This window comes from Heptranchias perlo, chromosome 14 (assembly GCF_035084215.1).
Source record: "Heptranchias perlo isolate sHepPer1 chromosome 14, sHepPer1.hap1, whole genome shotgun sequence".
NCBI classification, from domain to species: Eukaryota; Metazoa; Chordata; class Chondrichthyes; order Hexanchiformes; family Hexanchidae; genus Heptranchias; species Heptranchias perlo.
The window spans coordinates 23,085,233-23,098,929 of record NC_090338.1 but is presented as its reverse complement, the minus strand read 5'-3'; the positions used below and the strand labels follow the sequence as shown (position 1 = coordinate 23,098,929).

Below are 13,697 nucleotides of genomic sequence, written 5' to 3'. Positions count from 1 at the left end.
TGGCATCGGGTTCGAACCTGAGCTGAGCTTTAAACTTTACATTCTATCCATTAACAAGACTGCTTACATCCACGTCTGCAACACTGCTAGCCTCTGCCCCATCTCAGCTCCAAAGATCATCTGGGGGAGGGGAGGGGTAAGAAAGGAATACTTTTATTGCCTTTATTACTTTGTCTTCCGCTTTCTTCCAAGAGGATTCCCACCAGCAGATTTTTTTTGTGGCGCGTCTCTGTTTGGGCGCTTTATGGCTGTGGCCAAAGGAAAGTGAGGCATGAGGGCAGGGAATACCCGCTCCTGCCTTATTAACGTGCTTCTGCTAGGCCTATGTCTACTGCAGGTGCAGGTGCAGGCCCAGTTACAATGATCCAGGAAACGGAGGTGCAGCATAATCAGGGTGGAGACTTGACCAAACGGGTCTCTCCCTACATTTCTTCTTTGTTGTGCCTGGGAACCGAGCAATTCTGGGTACAACAATAAGAAAAATCTATGCTTTAACTTTTCTTCTCGACCTCCTTATACAAGTTTCATTCAAGTCTGTTGTTATTAGTGGTACTAGTGTTAGCTGATTTTTCTAGAAAGATAGTATCGCTGGGTGGGTACTAGTCCCTCTGGCAAGACTGAGGGACTGGGGAAATAAGACTTTCTGTGATGGCTGTGAGGGTTCAAAGCTTGAGGTGGTCTCCTGGATAGCATGAGTCGACAGCACAAACTTGTTCACAATTCAGTACTAATCAACACTAATTGGCAGTCACAAGAATGGTTGGTATGGGTAGTAAAATGTTACACTGGTGCAGCAAAAGGCCCTCTTCCTAACCTGGGATAATGACGCATTGTTGAAGCAGTGTAAAGGGAGCTGTCTTGTGTTCCTAACCCGTGCTATAGTGCCACTCCTTAATACTGACCTCAGGTAGCAACAGTATAAAAAAGTATTTTGTGCCCCAACATTGTCAGCTCTCGAGCATAAAAATTTGCCGACACTCCAGTAAATGAAAAAGGAGCTCAAGGATGTCCTTTTACTAATTAGAGCACTAAACAAATCCACTTAAAAAAAACACTGCTCAGAGATTGTTCATCGCCATTGGTTTTGTGATGTGTGTTAAAGAAATCTTACTTTTTAAATTATTTTCTCCCTTCAGTTTCTCCACAACTATCAGAAGTGGTGCGAATTGCATGCGGACCTGTGCAGTCAGGCCTCAGCGAAGTCTTGATATATTTAATCAGAGTGGTTGTTGTGTTGGAACTGATGGACGTAGTCCACAGAGAGTAGAGCTAAATTAGAAAGAAAAACATCACTCTCACTGGAGCACATTACAATCTGCTTGTTTATTTTTTTGGGGGGTGGAGGAAGAAAGAATGTGGAGAGAAAATATGTAGGATTTATGCATGAAAAAATCTGATTTTTCTTAGCTGTGTCAGTGCAGTTGGTTTCTTGCCTCCTAGTTATCTTTACAGTTGGCTTCATTGATAGAGTGCGTGCGTGTGTTTTTGTGTTTTTAGAGGGTCACATTGCCCTCAAGCAACGCAAAGCATCATTTTAGATTTAAATTGTCCTAACGGCTAAATGTTCCCTTTTGACAGCCAGATTTTATGCTTCATGCTCAAAAACAAAATTATATAGTCAGTCCTTGAGACTAAGTAAAAATGATTTTCAGGCTTCCGAACTTGTTCAGGTTGAAATTCATACTGGACAACTATTTAAAGGAACAGTGTCTTTATGAGAAACTGTTTGGCAAACTAATTTTGTTTCTTTGGGGAACTAGAATCATTTTCATAACAAAAATGTTCCCAAAAGGGAAAACTAATAAAGACTCTTCTTTTAAGTGGGCCAAAATTATGTCCCCTCTATATTTACCAAAAAAAATGTGTAGAAAGTATATACAGAATATTCAACAAGGTCTTGTAGACTGCACTAAAAATCAGGCACCTGTTGCCCCTTTGCAGAAAATTATGCTTTTTAACATCAAGGACCAAAACAGATTTGGAAAGAAAAAAATAGAAAAAATTGCCTGGGGCTTCACTCCATTACTGTTTTCTTAGAATGGTTACCCACAAGCTCTTTTTAAGATTGGCCATTCATAGAATCACACAGCACAGATGGAGGCCATTAGGCCCATCCTGCCTGTGCCAGCTCTTTGTAAGAGCTCCCCTGCTCTTTCCTCATAGCCCTCCAATTGCTTCTCCATCAAGTATTTATCCAATTCCCTTTTGAAAGTTACTATTGAATCTGCTTCCACCACCCTTTCAGGCAGTACATTCCAGATCACGAAAAACTCACTGCAAAAAAAAAATCTCCTCATCTCTACTCTGGTTCTTTTGCCAATTACCTTAAATCTTTGTCTTCTGGTTAGTGACCCTTCTGTCAGTGGAAATAATTTCTCCTTATTTACTCTTGTCAAAACCCCCCATAATTTTGAACACCTCCAATGAATCTTCCCTTAACCTTCTCTGTTCTAAGGAGAACAATCCCAGCTTCTCCAGTCTCTCCACATAACTCCAAAGTCCCTTATCACTGGTACCATTCTAGTAAATCTCTGCATTCATTCCAAGAGATTTTGAACACTCCGGCTCCACCAACAGATATAAAACTTGCATTTATATAGCACCTTCTCACATCCTCCAGACATCCCAAATCACTTTACAACTAGTGGATTATTTTTGAATTACAGTCACTGTTGTTATGGTGGCAAATTTGGCAGCAGCTAGATTCCATAAACAGCAAATGAATGAATGATCAGTTGGTTGAGGGAAGAATGCTGGCCAGGACATCAGGAGAACTCTCTGGTCTCCTCCAAACGGTAGCATAGATTCTTTTATGACCACCTGTCTGGGCAAATTGGGCCTTGGTCTAATGTTTAATCCAAAAGACACCACCTACAGTGCAGCATTCCCTCAGTATTGCAGTGATAATGCACTCAAATCTATAGTGGGGCTTGAAGCCACAACTGTATCTCTCAGAGGCAAGGGCAACTGAGCCAAGCTGATATTTAACTAGAACTTTATTCCCAGGCAAGAGCAAAGATAAAATGGTCTCATTATGTTCTGCACAAAGGGAGCTAGATGGCTTGAATAAACTCTCCTGATTCCCAGCATTTTATATTCTTATTCAATCAGGTATATTGGTCATGATTTATATGCCATACTGTCGTGTGCTGTTTGTCCTCAACTATTAGCCACAAGGGACAGCTTTAGGGAAGGTTGGATATCAGGTGATGATGTTATTGAGAGCGAAAGGAAAGAGCGGGAGAGATTACTGACCGACGTGCATAGTGGCATTTTAGTCCTCTGGTGATTTCTAAATTTTACAGGAACCTTGACCCATATTCAAATTCAGGCTACAAAATAGCAACCCCTACGGATTTGTGGAATATTGCCTGTTTACTATGCCAGTTTGTAAAATGACTACCACTGAAATTCATCTTTTAAATGGCAATTGAAATTTAAATCCTCAAAGGGAACATGCACAGCACAACAGAACAGTAGGGGCAGTCACTGCTTTCTCTCCCTCCCGGACATAGTCTTGTCCATTTACCGTCATCTTCTGATCTAATTTTGAATGCTCATTCGGATCCCTAGGTTTTGGTTTATCTTTTGGGAAATGACTAACAGTTCAAAACCAGAATAAACAATGAGAATATTTGTTTGGAAAATCGTCTCAATCAATAAGTCCTAAACACAGGGGTAATTTTAACCTAACCTGTCTGGCGGGAAACTGACAGGATGGAAAGTAAAATGGGGTGAAGTGTAAAATAGGTGTTCGATCCGATCCTGTCAGTTAGCTGCCAATATAGAAAGCACTCTATATGTTCAGAACTGATGGCTTCCATTCCTATAGGTGGCACAGGAGATTAAAGACTAATGAAGGATGAGAAAAGACATATATACGTCATCAACTTGCTTTGACAATGGTTTTTGCTAACGAGATATTCTAAGTTACCTTTATCACAAATGATCTTGCTCGTCAATGGTTATCCTCCCCTTCCACTGATTTCTGAAATCATGCTTCACTTCACCATCCCAGATAGCAAGCTGTGCTAACTGAAGTCATGTTAATTGGTGTGACCTGCAGCATTCCCTCCAGCTATGTAAGTGGATATCTAATGTGCCAAAATGATAACCCTTTTATGAGGTGCAATGGGCAAATCATTACTTTCTAGTTGATTGGGGTTGTCTTTGGCCAAGGGAGATGGTGTTGCTACGTGAGCAGTTGTTGAACTGTGCAAGTTATTGCTCTGTTGTGGGTGTATGTGATGTATTCTGAATTGATTACCGAGTACACTTGTTAGCTGAACAAATAGCAGGTAACAGTGCTCAAATAGAAGCTAATTATTCAGCAGCTTAAAATATTTTGGCTGGTGGAATGAATACTAATTAAACATTGGAGTGATCTGATGGCCCCATTGTCCTTTTGGGTTATATTTTGATTGCTGTATGGAATGGAGTTGAAACAAAGTCTGCACATCAGGGCTGAAGGAGGCTATTTCTTTCCCAAAGACTGGTTTGCAATTCTTTTGATGTCTTCATCTGGTGTGAATATGAAACTGCCAATAAAGTGGTCAGGAATTGTTGGCTATGGGGCCAGCAGCATCATGGAATAGGTCCCAAGGAAAACTTAATTGTTAAACAGAGCTTGTAATTTCAGCATTTTAACTCACTCTGGGAGTTATTGAGATACATGGGGCACACAGAGATTGTAAGGTTTTGGGGAGCCACTTGATTTACTGTGTACTCCACTAAACATGAATGTTCTAAAATTAGATTCCCTCTCCTATTTAGAAGTGATTTTTTTCCCCCTCCCTTTAGGTCTCATTCCCTTTCTGATAGATTGCACCGTACCTCAAATAGGGAGGGTGGAAGGGACAATTTTGAAGTTGGTGGTTAAGATGAGGTGATGCTTAGACAGCAGAGCGGTTTCCAGTTGTTTTTATGCCCCTCTGTGGAACATCTGGCCTCTGATCAAATCTCCGCGTAGGGGACAAAGTGATACTGGATTAACAATGTGGGAAATTATCTTAAAGAGCCAGCCTCACTACTGGAATGCTTTTTAAAAAAATGAAGTTACAAAGAATTATGATGTACAGTAATATGCCTTTGTTCTATTAATTTTTAGAATAGTTTTGTTTGTTAAAACATTGCCGAAACTTGTTAGTTGCTCAAGTGTGCCGTGATTTTATAATATGCACACTGCCAGCGATATAATGCGCGCACAGCCAGAGATATAATACACACATCGCCAGAGATATAATGTGCACACTGCCAAAGATATGATACACACACCGCCAGACATATAATACATACATCGCCAGAGATATAATATGCACACTGCCAGAGATATAATACACACATCGCCAGAGGTACTGGGCTCGATGTTACCAGGGCTGCGGGTTCGCGACAGGGGGGCTATTGGGCGCGTGGGTAACGCGCCCGGTGAAATCAGTCTGCCCCGCGCGATCGCAGCCTAATTGGATCCACTTACCTGGTCTTCCGGGTTCCCCACCGCTGATCTGCGCGTCGGGCGGGCTGCGCATGCGCAGTAAGCTCTGTCAGCTGGAGGAGCTCTATTTAAAGGGGCAGTCCTCCACTGACAGATGCTGTAACAAATAGCAAAAATTACAGCATGGAGCAGCCCAGGGGGAAGGCTGCTCCCAGTCTAATGCTGCCTCACTCCAGGTATCAATACATGGGGTGAGGAGGAGGGGGAGGACCGAGATCTTCCCCCCGGCGGGCGGGAGGAAGCGGCCTGCCTCTGCCATCAGGAAGGCCTGGCTCAAGGTGGCAGAGGAGGTCACCTGCACCACCAACATATCACCCACCTGCATACAGTGCAGGAGGCACTCCAATGACCTCAGTAGGTCAGCCAAAGTGAGTACACTTACTCATTCCCCTACACTCCGTCTGCCACATCACCGCCCCCACCCCACACCTCCTTCTGCACTACCAACACTACTCTGTCACATCACCCCTCATACCCCCTCAAAGCTCATCCTCATCTTACCTGCACTTACTCACCTCGCCAGTACTCATCCCGCCACTACCACTCAACCCAATCCTCATACAATCTCATGGCTCTATCTCATACTCACCCTCTCATGCATCTCTTTCGCAGTCAGCCTCACTCAACCTGCCACTACCTGTGCTGCAGCCACAGGGCATGCATCACGTATGTGCAGTAGGAAGCATAAGGCAAACGTGTTGTGAGCATGAAGGGGATGCACAAGGGTGTTTGAGGGTTTGTCATGGTTGTTACTTATATTGAATTTCTGACCAACTCACATTACATATTATATTGGCACCACTACTGCCACGTCTTTGCGAATCTTGTCTGGTTTGTGCAATAATGCCCTTTCCTGAGGATCACAATGAAGACCCACAACTGATGCCACCCATTGTGTCACTGCAGAGTGGGTGTAGGTGTATTTGCAGGGCTCTTTTGTGCAGACGACTGAGAGACGTCGGCGATGTCCCCGGTGGCACCCTGGAAGGATGCGGAGGAGAAGTTGTTGAGGGCAGTGGTGACTTTGACAGCGACAGGTAAGAAGATGGTGCTCGGGCCAACCGGGAGCAGCTCGGCATGAAGGAGGCTGCAGATGTCCACGACTACATGTCGAGTGACTCTGAGCCTCCGTGTGCACTGCTGCGCCGAGAGGTCCAGGAAGCTGAGCCTCAGTCTGTGGACCCTGTGGCGAGGGTAGTGCCCTCTGCGACGCATCTCTCTCTACGGTTGCCCTCCCTCCTGCTGTGCAGGTGGATGTGTCACAGCACTCTGTTGTGGAGCTCCACGTGTCAGAGGTGGAAGGCGAGGCTGGTGAGGTTGGTGATGCTGTTCGCCCTCCGAGGAGGTCATGACTGCAGCTACGGCGGCCCCCATCCAGAAGATGTACATCTGAGGGGGTCCGCAAGGTAGGTACACATCTCTGGACCCCGGGATAAGTGTGCAAGTTGGTGACTTTGATTGTCAGGAGGAGAGTGGTGGAGGCCAAACTGTGTCCAAAGTGACAGAGTGGCCTCCTGCAATGAGTGAGGGTCTCCCCCCCACACCTGTCAAATGGACCTTTGCAGCTGCCACAGGCTGACCGCTGCAACACGTCCATTTCAACTGGGAGTGTTTCCCCCAGTATGGGAAACAGTCCCAGTTGTCACTAAAATCCCTCCCCTCCTCACATATTCCCTTAATCAGGTCTGTTAATGACCTGAAATACCTAAGTAAATACGGTCAAGTGGCATCCCACTGGCTTTAATTGCCTGCGGGAGTCCCACATGCGGGGGCTGCGCGCGCACGTCGGCGCATCTGTGGGGAACCCGGAAGTGGGCGGGTTGGAGCCGGGCGCCCGACCCGCTCTGCGATTCCCCGATTTTCGGAGCCCCCCCCGCCAGGAACGCACCCAATAGCAGGTGCTAAAATGAAGCCCATAATGTGCACACTGCCAAAGATATAATACACACACCGCCAGACATAAAATACACACATCGCCAGAGATATAATACACACACCGCCAGAGATATAATGTGTTCACTGCCAGAGATATAATACACACGCTGCCAGAGATGTAATTGACACACCGCCAGAGATATAATACACACACCGACAGAGATGTAATACACACTCCGCCAGAGATATAATGTGCTCACTGCCAGAGATGTAATTCACAAACCGCCTGAGATGTAATACACACACCGTCAGAGATATAATACACACACCGCCAGAGATATAATTCACACACCGCCAGAGATATAATTCACACACTGCCAGAGATATAATACACACACCGCCAGAATTGTAATACACACACTGCCAGAGATATAATTCACACACCGCCAGAGATATAATTCACACACTGCCAGAGATATAATTCACACACCGCCAGAGATATAATTCACACACTGCCAGAGATATAATACACACACCGCCAGAATTGTAATACACACACTGCCAGAGATATAATTCACACACCGCCAGAATTGTAATACACACACCGCCAGAGATATAATACACAAACCGCCAGAGATATAATTCACACACCGCCAGAGATATAATTCACACACCGCCAGCGATATAATGCGCTCACTGCCAGCGATATAATTCACACACCGCCATTGATATAATTCACACACCACCAGCGATATAATGCGCTCACTGCCAGCGATATAATGCGCTCACTGCCAGCGATATAATTCACACACCGCCATTGATATAATACACACACCACCAGCGATATAATGCGCTCACTGCCAGCGATATAATTCACACACCGCCATTGATATAATACACACACCACCAGCGATATAATGCGCTCACTGCCAGCGATATAATACACACACCGCCATTGATATAATACACACACCACCAGCGATATAATGCGCTCACTGCCAGCGATATAATGCGCTCACTGCCAGCGATATAATACACACACCACCAGCAATATAATACACACACCACCAGCGATATAATTCACACACTGCCAGCGATATAATTCACACACCACCATTGATATAATACACACACCACCAGCGATATAATGCGCTCACTGCCAGCGATATAATACACACACTGCCATTGATATAATTCACACACCACCAGCGATATAATGCGCTCACTGCCAGCGATATAATTCACACACCACCATTGATATAATACACACACCACCAGCGATATAATGCGCTCACTGCCAGCGATATAATTCACACACTGCCAGCGATATAATGCGCTCACTGCCAGCGATATAATACACACACCACCATTGATATAATACACACACCACCAGCGATATAATGCGCTCACTGCCAGAGATATAATTCACACACCGCCATTGATATAATACACACACCACCAGCGATATAATTCACACACTGCCAGCGAAATAATGCGCTCACTGCCAGCGATATAATTCACACACCGCCATTGATATAATACACACACCGCCAGCGATATAATGCGCTCACTGCCAGCGATATAATTCACACACCGCCATTGATATAATACACACACCACCAGCGATATAATGCGCTCACTGCCAGCGATATATTTCACACACCACCAGCGATATAATGCGCTCACTGCCAGCGATATAATTCACACACCGCCATTGATATAATACACACACCACCAGCGATATAATGCGCTCACTGCCAGCGATATAATTCACACACCACCATTGATATAATACACACACCACCAGCGATATAATGCGCTCACTGCCAGCGATATAATTCACACACCACCATTGATATAATACACACACCACCAGCGATATAATGTGCTCACTGCCAGCGATATAATACACACACCGCCAGAGACATAGGGCAGCATTTTAGCACCCGCTATCGGGTGCGTTCCTGGCGGGGGGACCCTGAAAATCGTGAAATACCATAGCGTGACCAGAGCTCACCTCGAACCCGCGCACTTCCGGGTTCCCCGCTGACGCGCCGGCGTGCACGAGCAACTCCCGCTGGTGGGAATCCCGCAGGCAATTAAAGCCAGCGGGATGCCACTTGACGGTATTTATTTAGGTATTTCAGGTCATTAACTGACCTGATTAAGGGATTATGTGAGGAGGGTGGGATTTGAGAGCAACCTGGGACTGTTTCCCACACTGGGGGAAACACTCCCAGTTCAAATGGACCTGTGGCAGCTGCAAAGGTCCATTTGACAGGTGTGGGGGGGGAGACCCTCACTCATTGCAGGAGGCCACTCTGTCACTTTGGACAAAGTTTGGCCTCCACCACTCTCCTCCTGACAATCAAAGTCACCAACCTGCACACTTACCCCGGTGTCCGGAGACATGTACCTACCTTGCGGACCCCCTCAGATGTACATCTTCCGGATGGGGGCCGCCGTAGCTGCAGTCATGACCTCCTCGGAGGGCGAACAGCATCACCAGCCTCGCCATCCATGCCGTCCACCTCTGACACGTGGAGCTCCACAACAGAGTGCTGTGACACATCCACCTGCACAGCAGGAGGGAGGGCAACCGCAGAGAGAGATGCATCGCAGAGGGCACTACCCTCGCCACAGGGTCTACAGACCGAGGCTCAGCTTCCTGGACCTCTCTGAGCAGCAGTGCACACGGAGGCTCAGAGTCACCCGACATGTAGTTGTGGACATCGGCAGCCTCTTTCATGCCAAGCTGCTCCCGGCTGGCCCGAGCACCATCTTCCTACCTGTCGCTGTCAAAGTCACCACTGCCCTCAACAACCTCTCATCTGCATCCTTCCAGGGTGCCACCGGGGACATCGCCGACGTCTCTCAGCCATCTGCACAAAAGAGCCCTGCAAATACACCTACACCCACTCTGCAGTGACACAATGGGTGGCATCAGTTGTGGGTCTTCATTGTGATCCTCAGGAAAGGGCATTATTGCACAAACCAGACAAGATTCGCGAAGACATGGCAGTAGTGGTGCCAATATAATATGTGATGTGAGTTGGTCAGAAATTCAATATAAGTAACAACCATGACAAACCCTCAAACACCCTTGTGCATCCCCTTCATGCTCACGACACGTTTGCCTTACGCTTCCTACTGCACATATGTGATGCATGCCCTGTGGCTGCAGCACAGGTAGTGGCAGGTTGAGTGAGGCTGGCCGTGAAAGAGATGCATAAGAGGGTGAGTACGAGATAGAGCCATGAGATTGTATGAGGATTGGGTTGAGTGGTAGTGGCGGGATGAGTACTGGTGAGGTGAGTAGGTGCAGGTACGATGAGGATGAGGTTTGAGTGGGTATGAGGGGTGATGTGACAGAGTAGTGTTGGCAGTGCAGAAGGAGATGTGGGTTGGGGGCGGTGATGTGGCAGACGGAGTGTAGGGGAATGAGTAAGTGTACTCACTTTGGCTGACCTACTGAGGACATTGGAGCGCCTCCTGCACTGTATGCAGGTGGGTGATATGTTGGTGGTGCTGGTGACCTCCTCTGCCACCTCGAGCCAGGCCTTCCTGGTGGCAGAGGCAGGCCGCTTCCCCCCGCCTGCCGGGAGGAAGATCTCTGTCCTCCCCCTCCTCCTCACCCCATGTATTGATACCTGGAGTGAGGCATCATTAAACTGGGAGCAGCCTTCCCCCTGGGCTGCTCCATGCTGTGATTTTTTCTATTTGTTGCAGCATCTGTCAGTGGAGGACTGCCCCTTTAAATAGAGCTCCTCCAGCTGACAGAGCTTACTGCGCATGCGCAGCCCGCCCGACGCGCAGATCAGCGGTGGGGAACCCGGAGGAGCAGGTAAGTGAATCCAATTAGTGAATTGTATGCTACAATCGCGCGGGGAGCTGACTAATTTCACCGGGCGTTACCCACGCGCCCGATCGCCCCCCCCCCCGCCAAGAACCCGCAGCCCTGCTGACATCGGGCCCATAATTCACACACCGCCAACGATATAATGCGCTCACTGCCAGCGTGTATCGGAAAATGACAAGTGCATTGAGCAATTTTCCAAAAGGTAAAGTAGCTTATCACTTGGGCAGACTCGGAAAATTTATTCCCATTTTCTTTATTTTAACTATTTTTCTGTAGCTTAAGGATGTCTGAATGGTACAATTTCTGGTGAAACGTTCCTTTGAATATAATTGTTTGATTTTTAAAAGGTGTCCTGATAGTGAGGGGCCCACTTCAAACTCTGGGTGAAATCCCGACTTCACAGGGAGTGACCCCTCTTCAAACATGATCTCAACTCGCCCAGACTTCAGTGTGACCTCCCCACTTCCTACAATAGGCAGTGAGCTCAGAGCACAGAGCACCATCAGCATAAAAATATCTGCTATCATATATCAGTGGAATTCTCAGCTGTCGTTTGCATCCGTTAGGGGACGGCTTATGTCACTACATGCTACACTGACATTAGGGGAAGATTATCATCATGTCCATGCTACAATACCAAAAAAAATGAGGATTCGTTTTTAAATATTATAATAGGAATTGATATAAATCCAAAAAAGAATTCTGTTTTAGATTTTTCAGGCAGATTCAGTTCCTTGAAGAACTCTGACACAGTCCTACCATTTTGCTTGGAGCAGTACATGTACTTTATCACAATCTTTGTATTTTCCACGACATCAACTTTTTCTGGACCTGATCTTTCCCTGAAATTTTCTATCATAATGTTCATTAAAACTAAGACAAAATTTAAATTGGATTGCAGCAGACATGCATAGCTTTCCTGATTCCCTTTTCATTTATAGGGCAAATAGTCTTTTGGTGCCCTCTCCCCCTCCCACCCCCGTTTAATATTTGAAATTGGACTGAGCTACTTTGAAGCCCTTTACAGTGCAGCTACTGTAGTTGCATAGTCCACATATGGTGTCAGAGTACGAGCTTCTCATTTACACCGGGAGACTGTATAAAATGTAATCTGTAAGATAGATCAATTGTGCCTGTCCTAGTCCTATTTAGTATGCCAGTTTGGGGTCATTGGTTACTATAAACAGCTCAGCAGGGCCGTATAACTGAATTCTTATGTCAGCTGTGTGGAGCTCATTCTGTCTGCAGATATTGCAGGTCGAATGAATTGTGTAAGCCCAAAATGTTCATGACTTTTACATTAGCAATTTTACACGAGTATTTATGGATGCAAATTGGAGGCACTCATTCACACTAATGGGTGAGAGACACCAGGGCTCAAATACACAGACACATGCACAAATTAAAATGGATGCAGGTTATAAACAATATTGGCTGAGAGTATAAAAGGCACCCACATTGTACACCACTAAACTCCCTACCTAACACTGATCCTGGCAAGAGCTACTTCCAGGAAAGAGCGACTGTTTTGCATACGGATTTCCCTCCTGTTTACTTCTGTAGAATTTCTGAAAACAGTGAAATTTGTCCTCAGGGTCTCTCCGAGTGAGATATCTAACTGCTCAGTGTGTAATAGATTTCACTGAATTCTTTAAGAAGGTGACTGTGCTGGGTTTTATAGACTTCTCCACTTCATGGGATTGGATAATTAAAATGTCTCGTAATGCGATCGGCTCTAATTTAGCTCTCAGTGTGTGCGCCATTTAGGTAATTTTTATTTCTGTTCGTATAAAAATATTATATTTGTACATGAATATTTCAATGTTTTCCCAACACTATTAGACAGTTAGTCTTGAGGACTCCTCCAGCAGTAAGGAGAAAGCAAAAATTCTGTCTTCACAGTGAAGCGAGGCTGAGTTGCAATAGGTAACATATCTTGTGCTCTCCCCACCACCCCCACCCTATTGACTAAAAAGGATAGGACTGCAGAATCCTAGAGGAAGAAAGCCTCTCCTAACTAAATTATTATACAAATTGGGGATCTGGACGTAAAGTCGAGTTGTGGCTGACCTAATATTTACTCCACAGGTCAAAGGGAACTATTTTGCCTGATGGTGACCACGAAAGAAAAATACTTCAGAATCAGTACTGAAAGTATACAATGAAGAAGCAACATGTTTCCTTGGATTCATTCTGGAACCATTAATAGTGGGAAGATAGATTCTTCACCCAAGCACCTTAATTCTTAACTAATTAAACTTGCTCTTCGCAGAAATTTAAATATAATTTTTTTATCCCTTGCATAACTGAGTTTTGATTTTAATATTTTTTTCCATTGCAGGATGGCATGGGGCATCTAAGAATCACTGACAAGGGCCTCCGGTTAGAAGGAACATCTGAGTTTTTGCAGCCTTTGTATGCCAAAGAAATCCGGTCCCAAGCAGTAAGTGAAGGATCTCCATGTGTGTAATG

The 13,697-nt window shown here is 45.6% G+C and overlaps 1 protein-coding gene across 3 annotated transcripts in view; it reads left to right on the top strand.

Moving 5' to 3' along the window:
• sgcd (sarcoglycan, delta (dystrophin-associated glycoprotein)) overlaps positions 1 to 13,697 on the top strand; it is a 151,710-nt gene that overhangs the window by 53,847 nt on the left and 84,166 nt on the right. For all 3 annotated transcript variants that reach the window (XR_010965638.1, XM_067996107.1, XM_067996108.1), the window contains exon 3: positions 13,567 to 13,668. Coding sequence is in view for 2 of the 3 variants with exons in the window: in XM_067996107.1 (XP_067852208.1) it covers positions 13,567 to 13,668 (102 nt within the window). In the remaining variant the exon portion in view is untranslated. The remainder of the gene's footprint in view (positions 1 to 13,566; positions 13,669 to 13,697) is intronic.